Source organism: Protomyctophum bolini, assembly GCF_963924005.1.
Source record: "Protomyctophum bolini genome assembly, chromosome: 11".
Classification (NCBI taxonomy): domain Eukaryota; kingdom Metazoa; phylum Chordata; class Actinopteri; order Myctophiformes; family Myctophidae; genus Protomyctophum; species Protomyctophum bolini.
Window position 1 is genome coordinate 11914065 of NC_137872.1, and position 20865 is coordinate 11934929.

General features: G+C 46.2%; 1 protein-coding gene across 2 annotated transcripts in view; it reads right to left on the reverse strand.

Annotated features, from left to right (window-relative positions):
- The window catches only part of prkar1b (protein kinase, cAMP-dependent, regulatory, type I, beta), a 123719-nt gene that overhangs the window by 67210 nt on the left and 35644 nt on the right, over positions 1-20865 (reverse strand). For both annotated transcript variants that reach the window (XM_080775425.1, XM_080775426.1), the window contains one exon: positions 20180-20271. In XM_080775425.1, the coding sequence (XP_080631551.1) occupies positions 20180-20271 (92 nt within the window). The remainder of the gene's footprint in view (positions 1-20179; positions 20272-20865) is intronic.

Here is a 20865-nt window from a genome sequence, read left to right on the forward strand (position 1 = left end):
ACTGTACTGTACTGTACTGTACTGTACTGTACTGTACTGTACTGTACTGTACTGTACAGAGAGACCCCCCCAGTGAAAACTCCTGTAATGTAGTGCACCATTCAAAATGTGTTCAGTTGATCAAACTTAGCTACGGTCCCCGTAACGCTGGTTTGAGCTTATGGAAACTTATGTAAATCTCTGATCTGTGATTGGCTAGTAGTGTTTTTGTGTTCTCACACACACTCTCACACACACACTGCAGTACCAACTATCGCCTGCTGGGGGATGTCCCCATTATTAACACACTTGTCATGAACTGTGTGTGTGTGTTCATGAACATGAAAACATGTTTTATGGGACTTGCTAAAAAAATTACACCAGACACATCAGCAACCTCTCCCCTACCTCCTGAATGATTTGTGTTATGGGGACCTACACATTTGTCCCCATACTGTTTGAGGTCCTCTGTAGGTGACTGTGTAAACAAGCATGTGTCCCCATTATGACGGAGGAACAAACGCACACACACACACACACACACACACACACACACACACACACACACACACACACACACACACACACACACACACACACACACACACACACACACACACACACACAGGTGTAGTGTGCACACACTCACACGTACGCACAAGTATAGCTGGGGCCCGTCCCACAAAACTTGGATTGGAGATTAAGCCGGGATTTAACAGATATCCTGATTTAATATATCCTGGATCAGCGATTAACCGGTTTCATGAAAGCTGGTTAATCTTGCCAGATTAATTTAACCAGTTAACCTGGATATGTTGAGGCTTGATTCGGTTTCATGAAAGTGATGCTACATTAGTTACCATGGAAACTAATGCTTTGGACCAGGCTAACAGCCAGGTTTAACCTAATCCTGATGCCGTTCATTAAGCAGTCAAACTGATCACAAACCAATGATGTTTTCCACACTTTTATGGGTTTATGTTGCCTTATTTTCATCGGTCTGCATTAAAGGACTAATTTAAGCAATATATAAAATCAAAGAACTAAAATATATAGGCTGCACAGCAGCACAACATCATGACAGCTTGTGACCTTGTAGATCAGCTGCTTTTGGTGAATGTTCCCCAGAATAGGTTTAGAAGAATTATTATATTATATTATATATATGCACGCACGCACGCACGCACACACACGCACACGCACACGCACACACACACACACACACACACACACACACACACACACACACACACACACACACACACCTCTCCCAGCCATGATGTCAACCCCCAAATATGACAAACATGTTCCACCCTGCTGCTCTCCTCTCCTCTCTATTACCCTAAATCTCCTCTCCTCTCTATTACCCTATCTCCTTTCCTCTCCTTTCTATTACCCTATATCTCCTCTCCTTTCTATTACCCTATATCTCCTCTCCTTTCTATTACCCTAAATCTCCTCTCCTTTCTATTACCCTATATCTCCTCTACTTTCTATTACCCTATATCTCCTCTCCTCTCTATTACCCTAAATCTCCTCTCCTCTCTATTACCCTATCTCCTTTCCTCTCCTCTCTATTACCCTATGCCCTCTCCTCTCCTCTCAAGTAGTTAATGCTGCTATAGTTTAGCGCAGTCGAACACTTTTTCGGCTTTCATTTTGATGTTTACCTTTGCACTACTAGTCTGTATTTAATTTGTTTGCTTATATCTTTCGTCAAGTTCACTTTTTCGTTATACACTTCCTATACTTGAAGTTATCTCCCCCCACCACTCCAACCTCCACTCAGCGCTCTCTCTCTCTCGCTCTCTCTCTCACACACACACACACACACACACACACACACACACACACACACACACACACACACACACACACACACACACACACACACACACACACACACACACACACACACACACACACACCTACTATCTCCCTTGTTTGTTGCCCTAGGGCAGGAAAAAGCGAGCTCCTTCCTCCACTTAGAAGGGAAGGGGGGGGCGGGGGCGATCAGGCGCTGACAGAACTAAGCCTCCACCTCTCTGATGTGTCTACAGGGGACGTGTCACTGAGAGAGAGAGAGAGAGAGAGAGAGAGAGAGATCCTCTTATTAAGCCCACAGGAGAGAGATGAGGGGCTATTCACGAGTCGTATATATCAATCACGTAGACATTTTCTTTTATTAAGAAAACTATACATTCTGTACGGATGCCAAGAGTCCTCCCTGTCTCTATCTCACACACACACACACACACACACACACACACACACACAGACATGTACACACGCACACACACACACGCACACACACACACGCACACACGCACACGCTCACACACACACATAATACACATCCTGACACGTTGCTAGACATCACTACGTTTGCCGCTGTCCCAGGGGCATGTCTTTTCCTCTCTGTCTCTCTCTCTCTCTATCTCTCTCTCCCACATCTCACAAAGGACAAGTGCTGCATGGGAGACAGCTTAAGTATTTGAACTGCACATCTGGGCACAAATTGTCCTTTGTCAGGGGGTTAACACTGAGAGGTGTTTATACAAAACGCTGTGCGTGCGCCACGCAGGCGTGTGCGTGCACGCTCGCTCACATACACACACACACACACACACCGACACATACATGCCGAAAGAGAGAGGAAGGGCGAGTGAGAGAGAGAGAGAGAGCGCGAGAGACAGAAAGCTCTTAACGTGCCCCAGAGAGAGAGAGAGAGAGAGAGGGGACGAGGGAAGGAAAGGAGAGGAAGGATGGACAGAGACACGGAGGAAGAAAAGGAAGATGACATCAGAGACAAGAGGAAGTGAACGGAGATTCTAGGAACTGTTCAAACCTACTGTATAAACTACACTGTAAACACCAGCTTCATCCATTAGACTATAAACTACACACTGTAAACACCAGCTTGGAGTTGGGCCCATCTTATCAATGTACTGCTATGATCAGTGGACCCATCTTATCAATGTACTGCTATGATCAGTGGACCATCGTATCAATGTACTGCTATGATCAGTGGACCCATCTTATCAATGTACTGCTATGATCAGTGGACCATCTTATCAATATAGTGCTATGATCAGTGGACCCATCTTATCAATATACTGCTATGATCAGTGGACCCATCAATGTACTGCTATGATCAGTGGACCCATCTTATCAATGTACTGCTATGATCAGTGGACCCATCTTATCAATGTACTGCTATGATCAGTGGACCCATCTCATCAATATACTGCTATGATCAGTGGACCATCGTATCAATGTACTGCTATGATCAGTGGACCCATCTTATCAATGTACTGCTATGATCAGTGGACCATCTTATCAATATAGTGCTATGATCAGTGGACCCATCTTATCAATATACTGCTATGATCAGTGGACCCATCAATGTACTGCTATGATCAGTGGACCCATCTTATCAATGTACTGCTATGATCAGTGGACCCATCTTATCAATGTACTGCTATGATCAGTGGACCCATCTCATCAATATACTGCTATGATCAGTGGACCATCGTATCAATGTACTGCTATGATCAGTGGACCCATCAATGTACTGCTATGATCAGTGGACCATCTCATCAATATACTGCTATGATCAGTGGACCATCGTATCAATGTACTGCTATGATCAGTGGACCCATCAATGTACCGCTATGATCAGTGGACCCATCTTATCAATGTACTGCTATGATCAGTGGACCATCGTATCAATGTACTGCTATGATCAGTGGACCCATCAATATACTGCTATGATCAGTGGACCCATCTCATCAATATACTGCTATGATCAGTGGACCATCGTATCAATGTACTGCTATGATCAGTGGACCCATCAATGTACTGCTATGATCAGTGGACCCATCTTATCAATGTACTGCTATGATCAGTGGACCCATCAATGTACTGCTATGATCAGTGGACCCATCTTATCAATGTACTGCTATGATCAGTGGACCCATCTTATCAATGTACTGCTATGATCAGTGGACCCATCAATGTACTGCTATGATCAGTGGACCCATCTTATCAATGTACTCCACTTGCCACTAGACCTCTAAGGCCTCAAATAACTTCCACTCTAACTGCACGTAGCTATTTGAGCTGCTGTTAGTGAATTTGACTTTGTCTTACAGTTGGTAGTAAATGGATACAAATGCAATATTACCTCATTTAAATACATACCGGTATACATGCATATAAAGGTCCTTTGGGTGAAGCAGGCGTTGGATCAACGACAGGTCTGCTTATAGAAAAGAAGCTCACCACGTCAAGTGAGCACGCGAGCGTCAATTTCACGGGACGGCGCCCACGAAAATACACTTGGCTAATCGCCCCTCAACTTCTCCGTGCGTAAAAAATAAACACGCGCCTCTCATTGAAAACGAATTACTAGGCGCGTCACTCGCTCCCAATCTGAAAAGACCTTTATTCTGGATAAGAGGGTCTGCTACTGTAAATGCCTAAATTGTAAATTGTAACACCAGAGCACAGAGACGCTATATTGCTTTGCAACGCAGTTACGGATGCATTTCACCCTTAGAGGGTGCTTCGAGAAAGTAAATCAGTTGTCTTATTTGCAGAGGTTCAGCGGCTGCAAATGTCATGCTGCTCAGAGCTGAATCGTTTTAGTAATCACTGCCGTAAACACCAAAGTGCAGAATCTGCTATTATGACTATAAGCTAAGAGAGCCCATAGCGAGCTCACTAACTGTGAGTCGCTGTTGTGTGAGTGTCATCAGCTTGCTAACTAAGAGCGCCATTCACACTACACAGCCAGGCAGCGTGCTAGCTTAAAAGCCCATTTTCTAATGCGATGACCCGAAACCAAAAAGCACTATGTGGAATAATTAGCAAAAACACCGGCAGAGGCTTATGGAAGCACCAACGGCCGCTGCAAATGGGTCGAAAGCAGAACCTCTGCATCCCAATGAAAATTGAACTTGGTGAGACTTGCGAGATTTGCCAGCCACCGCGGAGGTCATGGGAGAATTGATGTGGCTATAGTTAGACTGTTGTCTGTGCCTCAGCGCTGGAACCTGTCACATTAGCATAGACAAAAGCCGACAGGAATGTATACAATAGGAGGCCATGGGCCTGGTCCCAGGGCTATTCTGCTGGGGCGCAAGGCTATTCTGTCCCCAGGCTAATGAGTAGGTAGGTGGTCAGCGCGGTAGCCTTGCTGCCTGCTCGCTGGGGCCGAGCTGGCTCGCCGCCGCCCGGGCCTGAGCCATATAGCCAGTGGAGGGTTACAGGAACGTGGTGTCCACTCATCGGGGTCAGCCGCTGATTAGGAGCTGTCACTCAACGCTCAGCCTACATGGTCATCCACGCGAGAGGAGAGCAGGAGTATAGAGCACGCACGCACATGCATAAAGAGAGCAGGAGTAGAGCACGCACGCACACACACATACCAGGATTGGTTCCGCGTGTGATACGGCAGCGCTCGTCCTTGATGAAAAGTCCTCACTGCTAATGGAACCCTTAAGAATGGGCATTTAAGGGTCCATTGTGCCGTGTGTACACACACTCTGTCCTATTCAAAAGAGGGAGCCATTTGGAATGAGGTGAGCAAACTGCAGTGGATCCAATATGCAGTGGAGTTAACCTCTTTCATCCTGCCATCCCATATTTTGGCAATACCATTATAGGTGAAAATGACACACTTCTGTCAAAACAAAACAGATTTAGCTGCGATCCAAAATGGACGCACCAAGAACACGCATGGACACAAGCTTTCAGGAACATGCGCAGCACACGGACAGACATGCACGCCTGCACACGCACACGCACACACACACAGACACACACACACACACACACACTTAAACACAAAGACACATGCTGTAAGTGAGCAAACAGAAAAAACATGCACACTCACACAGTGACACAAACACACACAAACTGAGTGATGGTATAAACAGCTGAAAGTGGCAGGGAGGGCTGAATGAATCACACCTATGTGGAAACAGGGCATGTGTGAAGTGTGTTTGGGGGGATTTCAGGGGGTCTCTAGATACTAACGGTGCATGACTCACTGCTCTGTGGAGAGAGAGGGAGGGAGGGAGGGAGAGAAGGATGGAGAAAGAGATGAATAGAGGGGGGGTGGATAGTGGGGGCGGAAGAGGTGGCAGGGGACCGGTTAGAGAGTGCAGTGGGTACGAGAGTGGACAAAAGTTTTTTCCACACCGCGCTGTGCTCGCCCTTGCATGTGTGTGGGCGCACGTGCACAGACACGTGCGCAATTGCATGTGCGCGCGTGCGTGTCTGTGTGTTTGCTCATGCATGCGTGTGTAAAGAAGCACGTACGTGCTTGCAAGCATGCGGCCTTGCTGATGTGGATGAGTGCTTTTCTAGAACTGTGTGTGTGTGTGTGTGTGTGTGTGTGTGTGTGTGTGTGTGTGTGTGACGTGTGTGTGTGTGTGTGTGTGTGTGTGCGCGCGTGCGCATGCGTGTGTGTGTGTGTGTGTGTGTGTGTGTGTTACCATACTTGTGTGGGCCAAGGGTCCCCCAGTAGAATTTGAGAATCTGACATTGTAAGGCCCATTTCCCTGCTACATATAAGACAACAATATATGTTTAGAGTCAGGCTAACAATTAGTAAAACATGGCGGTTATGTTTAGGATTAGACACACAGGTTTAAGGGTTGTGTTGGAGTGCCTGATTCATATACTTAGTCGTGTGCTGGTGTTGTGCACCAAAAATAATGCCAACAATGCCATTCAAAAAGTTGTATGTCCTCACAAGTAAAGTAATAAAACGTGTGCGTGCGTGCGTGCGTGCGTGCGTGCATGCGTGGGTCGAGAAAGAAATGGCCAGAGCCAAACCCATTGGTTCTTGAAACGGGGGGGGGGGGGTGATTTATGCTTACAGTAGTTGTATTGCGCGCCAGTCTCACACGGAAATAGAGCTATTCTACAAACTCCCAGCATGTCAAATCGCAGTGCAGTCTGAGCTTGTAGATCTGTAGATTTTCAGCGTGCGACACTCATGGTGCACAACTAAGTTTGTTCCGTCTGTATACTAGCATGTTCTGTACGGTAATGGTAGTAGTAGTAACAGTGTGTGTGTGTGTGTGTGTGTGTGTGTGTGTGTGTGTGTGTGTGTGTGTGTGTGTGTGTGTGGTAGAGGCTCAGTCAGGCCTGCAGCTCTCCTGTGGAGAGTGACCTCATCGCCTGGCCCCTGGCATTGTGGCCTCGGCACAAAGCGGGGCAAGGGACGAGAGAGAGAGAGATGGAGAGAGAGAGAGAGAGAGAGAGAGAGAGAGAGAGAGAGAGAGGGAAGGCATGGAGGGGGGGGGAGGACATGAGTGTGCAATTGTGTGTGTGAGTGACAGAGAGTGAACAAGGGTGCGAGAAATTCAGGGAGCGTGCAGAGCGAGTGAGAGATGAGAGAGTAGAGACACAGGAAAAAGACACACAGCCTACAATAGCAGAGATAGTGACTTTAGGGGGTGAAGAACACGCACGCACGCACATGCACACACACACACACACACACACACACACACTGTTTCCCAAACAGTGGGTCGGGACCCATTTGTGGGTCACAGACCAATTTTAGCGGGTCACGACATGAGTAAAAATCCCATTTTCTTTTCCTACATTTAAAGAAAATTAATATATGTTTTATTGTATACATTTGAAAACAAACAAATCCAAGAAATTACACAAATACAAAATAATGTAATGCCCCCATATATGGTGCCATCACGTGACGTCATCAGGGATGGAGATCCCTGATGTCATAGTAAATGTGACCTGTCATCACAATTACGATAAGGCGCGCGTGTGTGTGTGCATGCGCGGTATATGGAGCTGACCTGTTCTGACATTCCATATGTTGATCTGACCTCATCAAACCATGTACACTCAAAACATGCTCCTTATATGGCCAGTACAGAATTCATTCCATGTTGATCTGACCCTCCATGCCAAAGTGCCAGCGCTCGCTCAGTAGTCTGCCGTCAACGAGGCGGATGCGTGCACACGACCTCAGCTATTTTCACTAGTGATCGACCGATAATCGGCCACGGCCGATTATCGGCTTCGATATTCATGTTTTTTATTAATATCGGTATCGGTGGTAAAAGTTAATAATCGAAGCCGATTATTATATTTTGTCATAAATGCGCAAAAAAGTACAACAACCACTCCACTCTCATTGAAAATCCGGTAGAGTACGGTTGTAAGGAGATGTATATAGCTTAGCTGCGTGTCTGTAACACCGAGGAGTAGACACACACAGAGCACAGCACGCTCTGCCTGTGCTCCTCCCTCCCTCCCAGTTCCACACACACGGAGTAAAAAGAGAGAGGACCAGGGCTAGAAGGAGTAATACTAACCTTATACTAAGCATTGCTGTTTTCATCTTGCATTAACAAAAATAAAATCCACACTGAGAGGGACAGAAGGTGTAACAGTGGTAGACCTACATTAGCCAACGCTAGCTGCTATGCTAACGCTGCAAACTTACAGCAGATGTAAACGGTTCTTTGATTGTGTGTGTGTGTGTGTGTGCGCGCGCGCGGGTGCGTGCCCACATGCTGTGTGCGTGCGTGTGTGTGTGCGTGTGTGTGTGTGTGCGTGCGTGCATGCATGCATGCATGCGAGCCAACTGAATGTTTTCTAAAAGGACAACTTTTCCCCCCCATCCTGACCAGCCTATTATTATTATTATTGCATTTTGGCTATGTGCAATAACTAACTGCAAGCCAATGAAGAATGAACCAATCAGTAGCATTGTCAATATTTGTCTTAATTTCTAATTCATATTTATTTAGTTGACAATAATTTAACGGTAGGCCAGTGTTTTGAGACATACAAGGCTATTGTCTTGTATTGCTATAAAATTATGATCTTGAAAGTGACAAATTTCAGTGGTGGAGTAAAAACAACAAGGTCACATGGCTTTGGGGAGTTTGGGCAGCAGATCTACAAGCTCTCAACATGTCATGCTGCAATGTGCTGTGGGCTTGTAGATCACCAATTTGGATAAATAAACTGATTTTTTTTCCCCTGATTTTTTTTTTTTTAAATAAATGTTTTAAGCCTGTGCCTGCACTTCATACAGCACTATGTTCCATATTCTGCTACAGTACATGTTTGCACTTTAATTAAATTAAAGCTGCATTTGATGGGGGGGGGGGGGGTTGTTACTGAAAACAATGTTGGTGCTTCTTGCTTGCACTAACTTTTTATAAGCAATAAATGTTCTCCAATGCATTTAAAGGAATTATTGTGTTAGAATTTATGTTACTGTAAAAAAATTTTTTTTACTTAAATTAATATCGGTCATAATATCGGCTATCGGGCTTTTTGATTCTCCACTAATCGGTAATCGTAAATATCGGCCAAAAACCATATCGGTCGATCACTAATTTTCACTATAGTTAATTAATAGTTAAAACGTCAAATCTCTATTTCGGGTCTCGGTCTCTGGACTCACATCACATCATTCACTATTGGAATGGTCCTCTCTGGACACCGGCATTCACCATCATCACATCATTGGCTCACATTTAAAGTGAGCCAATAGATGGTCTACTGTTGGAACCTTGTGTTTGCTTGCTACGTGTTTGGCCCACTGTGATGTCGGTGAATGCTACGTGTTTGGCCCACTGTGATGTCGGTGAATGCTACGTGTTTGGCCCACTGTGATGTCGGTGAATGCTACGTGTTTGGCCCACTGTGATGTCGGTGAATGCTACGTGTTTGGCCCACTGTGATGTCGGTGAATGCTACGTGTTTGGCCCACTGTGATGTCGGTGAATGCTACGTGTTTGGCCCACTGTGATGTCGGTGAATGCTACGTGTTTGGCCCACTGTGATGTCGGTGAATGCTACGTGTTTAGCCCACTGTGATGTCGGTGAATGCTACGTGTTTGGCCCACTGTGATGTCGGTGAATGCATTTGCTCGACGACAATGTCAATTTGTTTAACAACTCGCCGTAATTCAGAGAATAAATAAAGATTGAATGAACTCTTGAGTGTGTACAAGCGGACACTTAGATCTTGTACATTTTCAAGAGTTACAAAGGGATAGATTAGCACTGAGGACACACACACACACACACACACACACACGCAGAGACGCACATGCACACACACACGCGCGCCTTATCGTGCTTGCGATGACTTTGTGACTCAGCGTGTATGGCAGCAACAGTGGGAGGTTATTCAGATATGAGCGTTTTAATTTACAGCAGACCGGCAGGGTGCATTACTCTGCACTGTATAGCAGGATCATTAACAGCTGAACCATCTGATCAGAGTGGGGCAAAAACACCCCCTAGGGGCCGCTACGCTGTAACAACACACTCACTTAGGTAGGGTAAATGATGATGTTGGTAATCATCACTATAGACTCAGTGTTTGTTCAGTAACAGGGGGCTCTCGATCGTCTCTCCAGCTCCAACCTGAAAATAACATTTCAGGTTCGTTGGTTCCAATTTGGTCTGCTCATTTCTTTGCGTCATCATTCCAATTTCACTTGTCTGTAATCCTGATTCAATGAAATTGGTAAATTGCTATCCCAATCTGTTTATTAAAGAGCAGGGAGGCCCCTGTTACTGAACAAACTATCAATAACAATGAATAATAGAACACTTATTTTGAAATTTTTTCACCCAGTTCCAATTGTCTAATGTAATATGATATGATATATGATATAGTACTTTATTGTCAGTTCACACTGAAATTTGTCTTGCGACCCAGCAGCCAAGTATGCAGAACACATACACACACATTTGACATAATACAAAGAACAAGACAATTTTCATACATAAAGACATGAAGAGCAATATCCACCGCTTAGATTACCCCGTGGCTACTACAACTCCTGATTAAGCCTCAAGGTCGACTGGTGGACAAAGGGCACTAATCCTGGGCACTACACTCCCTCTGCCAACCTAGAGAGTGCAACGGACTGACCTCATGCTTCCTTCAATGCATGAGGAGTCCAAGCCGCTTCTCTTCACCCGACAGGACAGGGGGGAGTTTCCCCGGTTGGACGTATAGCGCATGGAAGGAACACGTTATTCCACGCGTAATTTATCCTACCTTCAAGTGAGCACGTGACGTTTGGTGTGCATTGTGTGTGTGAAGTGAACTCCATGTCGGCCTGTGTGTGAGTGACAGCACATTCTGTACGGTCCGCGTGGTGCAACGCAGTGACGTGTTGCTTGGGGCTCGCTTCCCAGCCGTACAGCGGCGGCAGAACTCAGGACGAGGGAGGCCGCGTGAGGCCGCACGGTCCTGCAGCGTGCGGTGCAGTGGATGTAGACTACAGACTTGTTTGAATGCTATCGGATGCTAACGCTGATATGGGCTTTATCTGATATGGCTATGCGACACATAATCGTTGGCCCCGCGCTTCCTGCTCACCAATCTGTTCCCCAAAACACTTTGCCTTAGATAAACTTCCCCTCCAGAGACCGCTGTCTTTATCTTTCTCATTTCTCTGTTTCCCTTTGGTTCCCCTTTTTTACATCACTCTGTTTTGCAATTTTAGCTGGATTTGATTTCTCTATACTTTTGACACGCACATGCACACACAAACACACACATGCACACGCACACGCACACGCACACACACACACACACACACACACACACACACACACACACACACACACACACACACACTCGATAGACAGACAGACAGACGGACAAAGCGGGCCAGGCAGGTTTTTTATACGCTAAAGATGTTCCTCGTCCGTCGGCAGGGGCCATTGGGGTTGGGGTCACAGTTGAGAGGTCAAGTGTCAGAGGTGATCAGATCGGTCACTTCATCAACTCATTACTCTGGCTGTTAATTAGAGGATTACGTCCCACCACCTCTACCATCCCCCGCTGGAGTTTTACAGATGGAGTGTCGTGATTTTTGTACTTTTTCCCCCTGTTTTGTATGTGTCTATGGAGTTAACATTACTCTAATAGACCCCCAGGTGTGCTTAGGATATTGAAATATGTCTTCCCTGAGTATTTTTGGTGTCTTCCTGAAGCTTTGAGTTAAAAGGCCAAATTGTCTGGTCTGGTCTGGTCTCCCTGCCCTGCCCTGCCCGCCCGCCCGCCCGCTCGCCTGCCTGCCTCCCAATTTTTTTAGATAAAGGCTATATGAGCAGACGTTTCCTAATTGTACTGTCACAGAAGATCTGATAATCTTCAAAAAATATTTAAAATATGGCAAATTACCTACAGTTCTCTAGATGATGCTGAGATGAGATGATTTGTTTTATTTTGAAGTTTTTATATTTAAATGAGATTAAGAAAGAAACTAATCTAGCCCACAGAATAGTTTGCTCTATGACGATGTAAACACCAAACATCTCAAAAGACAGACGAGTCTCTATACTAACATTGTGGGGAAACAAAGTGTGTCACTGCGATCTTCTGTTCTTTAGTTATTGGCAGTTAAATATGTCTGACTCTGGGAACAGAAAATACACAGGTTTGCGACCTCTATTTTTTTCCACTCCATTTTTATTGATAAAAAGAAGCGCCCTCTATTTTAAACCACTGAAAACACCACAATGACGACAAGGCCGAATTGAAATGACAAATATATCCGTCAATGAGTTAACCATGAAGCCCTGTACTGTATATACATCGTCATATACTGAATATAGTAGATCTACAATGCATCGCATTCTAACGCATTGTGCGCTTCAGTTTTCAGCTATATTTAGTAATACTGTATAGCAGAATTTTAATGGCAGGTTGAAAGTGGTTCATGTGACCTCAAATGACAGTTGGTTCCTTTCACTGCTTTCCCGTCTCCAGAATAGTCCAGTCCGTGTACACACACACACACACACACACACACACACACACACGCACACACACACACAATTTGTTCAGGTGTGCAGAGAAACTCAACAGAACGCATGCTTACAGACACACACACACACACATACACACACACCTGCAATCGTCAGCCTCGTATGGTATAAATGAAGTAGGAAGTGGGATAAGGAGCCGTACAGTGTGTGTAGTAGAACCACAGAGTGGTTGTGTTTGAGTGTGCGATAGCGCCGCTATCGTTCCTATCAAAGAGCCATTGTCAGTGGAGCTATAAGCATCCAACGGGGGAAGTGGTGGGGGGGAGATAGGCAAAGCTCACCACATCAACACTGCACCTGGATAAATAGCCTATACGAGCGCACACACACACACACACACACACACACACACACACACACACACACACACACACACGCCCGTACACTATCCGTGGTGCAAGCTGACGTTATCTAATCAAAACTTTTAATCGTTACAGTTATTATCATCTAAGTGCAGTTAGTTACCTGCAAAACAAAACAGAGTAATCAGACGTGCACATGGTAACTAAAGAGCTAATAGTTTCGGTGGACGATAACACACACACACACACACACACACACACACACACACACACACACACACACACACACACACACACACACACACACGCAGTATTGAGACAGGTGGCCACAGCCTGCTGTGGAGTTTTACATCACCATACTCTGTGCACTGTGTGTGAAATCAAACACCTGTTCCAGCCTTATTGTGCGTGCGTGGGTGCATGCGTGCATGCTTGTGTGTTTGTGTGTGTGTGTGTGTGTGTGTGTGTGTGTGTGTGTGCGTGTGTGTGTGTGGGTGCATGCAGGCGTGTGTGTGTGGTGTATCAAAATGATGTCATCATAGAAGCTAATGGGCTTGGCTTAGGGAAGGGTTTTCTTGTGTCCTTCTGACAATCACACCCTTACAAAGAAACAGTCAAGGTCAAAAGACTGACAGACTAAGAGCCCTGCTAGCTACGCCCAACTAGACCAGAGTATACTTTGAACCCACTGACACTGCTATCCTTGGAATAACTTATATTGTATAATACCTACATATTCACAGAAGAAACAACACATATTTGAAAACAACACTAAAAAAGAAAAATCACACAAATAGACATCCTTTTGGTGTACGGATGCCTTTTGGTCTATGGGTGGCGCTAGAGCAAAGGCCATGAGGTGCCCACTTACAGTCGAGGTTAGAAGTTTAATCCACCTAACGCATACTAAGATAACTTGTGGACATTTTGGCCACAAGGGCGGTGCTAGAGGAAAGGCCATGGGTTGACCAACTTTTCATGGAAATCATGCCCTAAGTTTTCGAGATAATGTGGTTCAGTACGGACGGACGGACGGACGGATGGACGGACGGACCTGTCCGTCTTTACAGCCCTGCTGTGGTTAGAGACTGAGTTTCACTGCCTCTAGCCCCTGATGCAGAACATCTGCTTTGACAAGTGTACATTGTAGTTGATGGAACGACAACTACAATGCATACACCCAGGAGAAAAACGTTTCGTTACTCAGCTGGCGAACCGCACCTTGCAAAAGGTCACGAGGGGGCGTCGGAGAGTCCCGGAGACTGGCCGCCCTTTAGAAAAACAGCCTCGGGTTGAAATTCGGATGGGCGAAGATGTGAAGTTTATTATTTACTAAAACAGCTTTAGTGGAGGAGATCGACACACACGCATGCCCTGAGGGTGTCTGGGAACTCTACGGCATGGAGATTGACAACATGGCCTGAGTATCTAATGATGTGTTAATCAAAAGTCCACACTCCCAGCTGGGAATGCAGTAGTGACCTACATTCTGTGTGTGTGTGTGTGTGTGTGTGTGTGTGTGTGTGTGTGTGTGTGTGTGTGTGTGTGTGTGTGTGTGTGTAGCTACTCAAATCTGTTTCGGATGTACTGTAAAGGTGTGTCTGTAGGTCTATTAAGTGGCTATGGCCGAATTTAGCCCAAGGAGTGTTTTTCGTGCAAAACTAATGCTGGGAATGGATTCAGAATCACGAAAATCCCCAGTTTAAAGCTTAAAGTATGATGAAATTTGGAAAATATTGCCTTATATTGGTTGTCAAAAATGGCCATAACCTGTTTCCGGCATCCTAACCAGATGCCTGAACCACCTATATATACATATATATATATATATATATATATATATATATATATATATATTCTGACATACACGCGATGTGCACATGCGCCCACGGTTATTTATTCTTTAATTTGTCCCATATCTCTGGCACCTGGCCAGCGTGGCATGGATTGTGTTAAGACTAAGTGAATAGAAAACATAAATAAAAAGGTATGTCATGACATCACAGGTTAATCTCTATTGCTTGAGCTTGAGTTGCTTGAGTACTGTATGTTCATGCACACACACACACACACACACACACACACACACACGCACTGGACCCCTACTTTCCTACACTGCTGTGAATTGAGGATTTGATTTACAGTAGAAGGACGCAGGCACTGCTCTATACATGCCCCTCCCCTCCCCCCACAGATCGTTTCTCTCTGCCTGCCTGCCTGTCTGCCTGCCTGCCTGCCTGTCTGTCTGTCTGTCTGTCTGTCTGTCTGTCTGTCTGTCTGTCTGTCTGTCTGTCTGTCTGTCTGTCTGTCTGTCTGTCTGTCTGTCTGTCTGCATGCATGCATGCCTGCCTGTCTGTCTGTCTGTCTGCCTGCCTGTCTGTCTGGCCCTCCATTTCTGTAACTGTACACTCATCCCCATATCTCAGCCCCCCTGACAGAAAGAAGACGGATGTGGCAGCTTTCTCCCTGCATTCGCAAACAAACAAAAACACTTCTTCCAGGAAGAAGAAGAGAGGGCCGGCAGCACAGACTGACAGGCCGACAGTAATGAGAAGGTGCTACAGATTGTAAGTATTATGTTGCATTGTGTCAAATATTGGAGAGCTTTAAAGCCATTGTAGTGGGATGTGACTCAACATGGGATTGTTAGAGCACAACCTGTGTGGCATTGTAAGCGTTGCACGCAGTGCTCTTCAACGGCCTTAAGGACCCGCAGCTAAGAGAGAGCCCCTCCTTTGCCCAGCTTTTTGTGTTTGTGTGTACCCCATAGCGATGATTTGATTGGCTGAGCAATGTGTGTACCCCATAGCGATGATTTGATTGGCTGAGCAATGTGTGTACCCCATAGCGATGATTTGATTGGCTGAACAATGTGTGTACCCCATAGCAATGATTTGATCGGCTGAACATTCCCAGCTTTCTGTCTGTGTGTTTTTTTTATTGAAAGTGAGGACGATAACGGATGCGCCCATGGTTATTTATTCTTTCAATTGTCCCATATCTCTGGCAACTGCACTGCGTTTTCTGTTTAACAGGTGGGGCAGATTGGGTTAATTCAGATTTTTTTTGGGGGGTCAATTAATTCAGATTATTTTGGGGGGGGTCAGTTAATATAGATCATTTTGGGGGGTCCGTTTATTCAGATTATTTTGGGGGGTCCGTTTATTCAGATTATTTTGGGGGGTCCGTTAATTCAGATTATTTTGGGGGGTCCGTTAATTCAGATTATTTTGGGGGGTCCGTTAATTCAGATTATTTTGGGGGGTCCGTTAATTCAGATTATTTTGGGGGTGCATATGTTGTTGTTTCATGTATATCTGTTGGTGTGTATTATATAATTTAGTTTCTTTCTGTAGTTCCTTTGGTTGTTATCTTGATTGTTCTTTATCTATCTTACATCAGTATTTTTCAGTTTTTCAGTTTAGTTGCTAGAGTTTACCTTACAAAAGGAAAACAATACAACAAAAGGAATAACATTGGAAATGTAAATTAAGCCCACAGACCTAGTAGATAGGACTTGTGAGATCTTTATTTGATGTACCGGTGAAATGAGTATAGATATACATGTATGTTTTAAAATGGTTTAAAAATGGTTTTAATTAGTGCACTAAAATCTCTGAACAGTTTATATTTACATCAATATGTCTGGGTCCCCACCTACTCACTCAGGGTTGACGTGTCACACCTGCAGTGATGGGAGGGACACCAAAATGTGGTGTTTTGATTGGTTAATGGGGGCACTCCCTTAGTATAAAAGTACAAACTTTTGTGTACGGTATGTTCACATGACCTGATGAAGATCAAATCGATCGAAACGTTGTCAGTATTTCAATAAAGAACGTCTTTCTTATACCTGTGGTGAGCGGGCTCCATCCAATACCTACTGAAAAGCGGGAGGGACATCGGTGAGAGAGTGAGCAGGGGTGGGAGGGGACGACGACGACAAAGAGGTCTTCATTGTTTTTCTCCAGATTACCGAATGGATGATGGTATAATAAACTGCTAATGGGGGAACAAATCACGTTGTGTTCAGCTTACATAACCACTGACGGACTAATGATACAAAATGTCTCCCTGGCGTACGTGGATCCAGACCAGCCAAATGACTCTCCCCCTTCCTCTCCCTCTCAGAAAACACTTTGCTCTATGACTCTCTCCCCCTTCCTCTCCCTCTCAGAAAACACTTTGCTCTATGACTCTCTCCCCCTTCCACTCCCTCTCAGAAAACACTTTGCTGTATGACTCTCTCCCCCTTCCACTCCCTCTCAGAAAACACTTTGCTGTATGACTCTCTCCCTCTCAGAAAACACTTTGCTCTATGACTCTCTCCCCCTTCCACTCCCTCTCAGAAAACACTTTGCTGTATGACTCTCTCCCCCTTCCTCTCCCTCTCAGAAAACACTTTGCTCTATGACTCTCTCCCTCTCAGAAAACACTTTGCTCTATGACTCTCTCCCCCTTCCTCTCCCTCTCAGAAAACACTTTGCTGTATGCGAAAACAGAAACAGAAAATCCGATACAGCCTAGCCAAGCCGAGTGTACCGTTTGCCAATGAGCCCAGACGATTCATGTGGCCACATACCAAAGTCTACAGCTGCAGCCATGCTAGCTCCATCTTGGTTTAGCCCTAATCTTTAAAAATATTAAAGAATTAAAGATGATTTGTGAACTTTATGTGGGTTTGTGTGCGTGTGTGCGTGTGTGTGTGTGTGTGTGTGTGTGTGTGTGTGTGTGTGTGTGTGTGTGTGTGTGTGAGTGAGTGAGAGACAGAGACATAAGGTGCGAGAGAGAGAGAGAGAGAGAAGGTGAGAGAAAGTAGGTGAGAAAGAATAGAGAGTGTGTGTGTGTGTGTGTGTGTGTGTGTGTGTGTGTGTGTGTGTGTGTGTGTGCGTGTATGTTAGTGTGTGTGTGTGTGTGTGTGTGTGTGTGTGTGTGTGTGTGTGTGTGTGTGTGTGTGTGTGTGTGTGTGTGTGCGCGAGAGAGAGCAGGCAGGGAGTGAGAAGGGGGGGCAGAAAGACAGGGCTCTGTGATGGTAGCCCATCTGCTGATGTGCGTCAGCTCTTGACAGTTCTGCTACATCTAGAGAAGATGATGTACTTCTCACAGCATGACTCAATCAATGCCAAGGACAGAAGAACGTCCTCCTCCTCACCACAGCTTCACCACTCAGCTAAAGCGACTGAGCACCGGAAGGTTGCTACTTTCTGTAAGGGCCTCTCCTCAACAATTACTATAAGGCCTATACTTAATCCTAGTCAAACGCTTAAGAGTATTTGGCCAGCTTTTTAAAGAGAAGGAACCCAATCGACTGTGCCCTTGTCTACCTAAGGAGCCATTTGTGTATCGGCTTACTGTAGTACTTTACAACAGAAATGTGTTGTCCAAGCAGTAGCCAACTTGCTGAATGGTCGAGAGAGAGAGAGAGAGTTAGCCACGTGTCGATATGCTGCTGCCTTCTGGGGTTCCGGGAATGAAAACCGCAACATGACCGCAATGCGTCCGAACCGCCGGTCGGCCAAATCGTCCGGCCAGCAATTCAGTAGCTGGCTAACTTGGATAAAAGACAGAGGGGGGAGAGAGTGTGGGAGACAGAGAGAGAGAGTTGGACACAATGGACCTAGCCAACGATCTGCCAAGCTCTGACAGAATCCAGCTGAACAGACAAGCCCATGCAGCGCTCTCTTGCTAGCTATGCAGCCCGAAATGTGCTAGTTGCATGTTCAACATCCCACAACAATGGGCTCCTGTCCCCAACTGTAAGGATGGCCGATGCTAGCTGTGCACAGCGAGACAGCAAACATGACAGCCAGTCATATACATTTTGCATTGCGTATACAGGGTCCGTGCGGGGACGGGGAGGGGTGGACACACACACATAGGAAGCCGTGACACAACTTGGCATGCAGAGGGGTTATGTATACGTTCGAACCTTCAGGACGGTTTATGGTCTAGTGCCACATGTTCCTCCGACGTAACCCTAATCCACTGCCACCCAAGCGCAGGGGCTTTTCAGGGACTGTCTGGGACCCTGCATCGCATGTTGGACTCTGCTTTGGAGGCACTGACGTGCAATCAGAGCCCCACGGGGCCCACTGTGCCAAGAAAGAGCGCGGTAAATTGTCAGCTGACGAAAGAGTGGAAAGTGCGCAGTTGGGTCTGGGTCTGCTGAGGCTTTAGCCGACAGGAAAGCGCCAGTGTTTTCCCCTCCACGGGCCATAATGGATTCTCCCCGCCAATGAAACACTATTCCGGCTGCGGGCGGGTCCGCCAGCCACCTGAGAGCCTTTCCCACAGGCCTCCATCTCAGCTCCATCTCTGCCCAGTCCAGAGCACACCCGTACAGATTAGCTTGTTTTCCCCCCTGAAATTCTGGAACGAGTGGAGGGATCGGGGGTGGACATGGGTTGTGGAGAAACAACGAGGAAAAGATATGGCATACACACACACACACACACACACAAACAGACAGACACACACACACACACACACACACACACACACACACACACACACACACACACACACACAAACAGACAGACACAGCTCCCACACTCTGTCTCTCTGCCGTGTTGTGTTTGTGTCATCCCCTCAGACGAACAGAGAGACCCTCTCAGAGGGGTCCGTGGAGAATCGTTGCCTCTTGGGTAACATAATCCCGCCCCCGCCCATATATCGGAACACACTGCACTTTACTGACAACTGAACACGTTGCCATGGCTACCAACAGCAACACAACACACACACAGACAGACACCAGGCGCCCCCGTACCGTACCCACCCATCTGTGCCCCGGCGCCCCTCTCCCCCACCGCAGCTCTTATTCTGTGCCCATGTAGCCCTCCCTTTCTCTCTCTGTGTCTCTGTGGACTCCACCGGATCCCAATGCAGGCGAACACTGGCACGCAGTGGCTGCCGGGGCAAAGTGCTCAAAGGCCACAATGGCTCATTCAGACACGGGCTTATCGTTCGGAGGCCCCGCGGAGCGGATGTCTGAAGTGCATTCGAGGGCGATGATGTCAGTGGGATTGTGTGCATACCTCCTCTCGTTGTCATCCAGGTGAGCGAACAGCACGTTCTTGGAGATGGCCTTGGCCAAGGCCGTCATGGTCTTGTAGTCTTTTGGGATCACCTGTGGACACAAGGCAGTGGTCTCAATACAACACATGGACTACAACAAGTTGAAAGTTGAAAATGTCATGATCGCGACAGCCCCGATGCTGCACAGGTGCAGAGAACACATGAAACCACCAACACAAACACACATGAGACTCAAACTTCAAAACGCTGACTAAACAAGAGTCAATGAAAGAGCAGTGTATTGGCAGCGTCTGAAAGGAGTAGAACCACACGTGTGCCTGTGTATTTTTGGGAAGAGGCCTGTTGGTGGATCACAACTCCATATGTACTGCACCACTCCACCAAAGTCCTCAAGAGGCCTGGACTCATTCAGAAAACATGCATTTTTTGGAGTTCATGTACAAGGCCTTGTGGTTTGGTGGATGTGTGTGTGTGTGTGTGTGTGTGTGTGTGTGTGTGTGTGTGTGTGTGTGTGTGTGTGTGTGTGTGTGTGTGTGTGTGTGTGTGTGTGTGTGTGTGTGTGTGTGTGTGTATGGAATGGCCACTGCCGCCACTACAAAGCCTCAGAGGCCTGTATTTATGGAACAGCACTGCAGAAAACTAAAGCTCTTTTAGTGTGGGGAATGGAGAGAGAGATAGAGAGAGA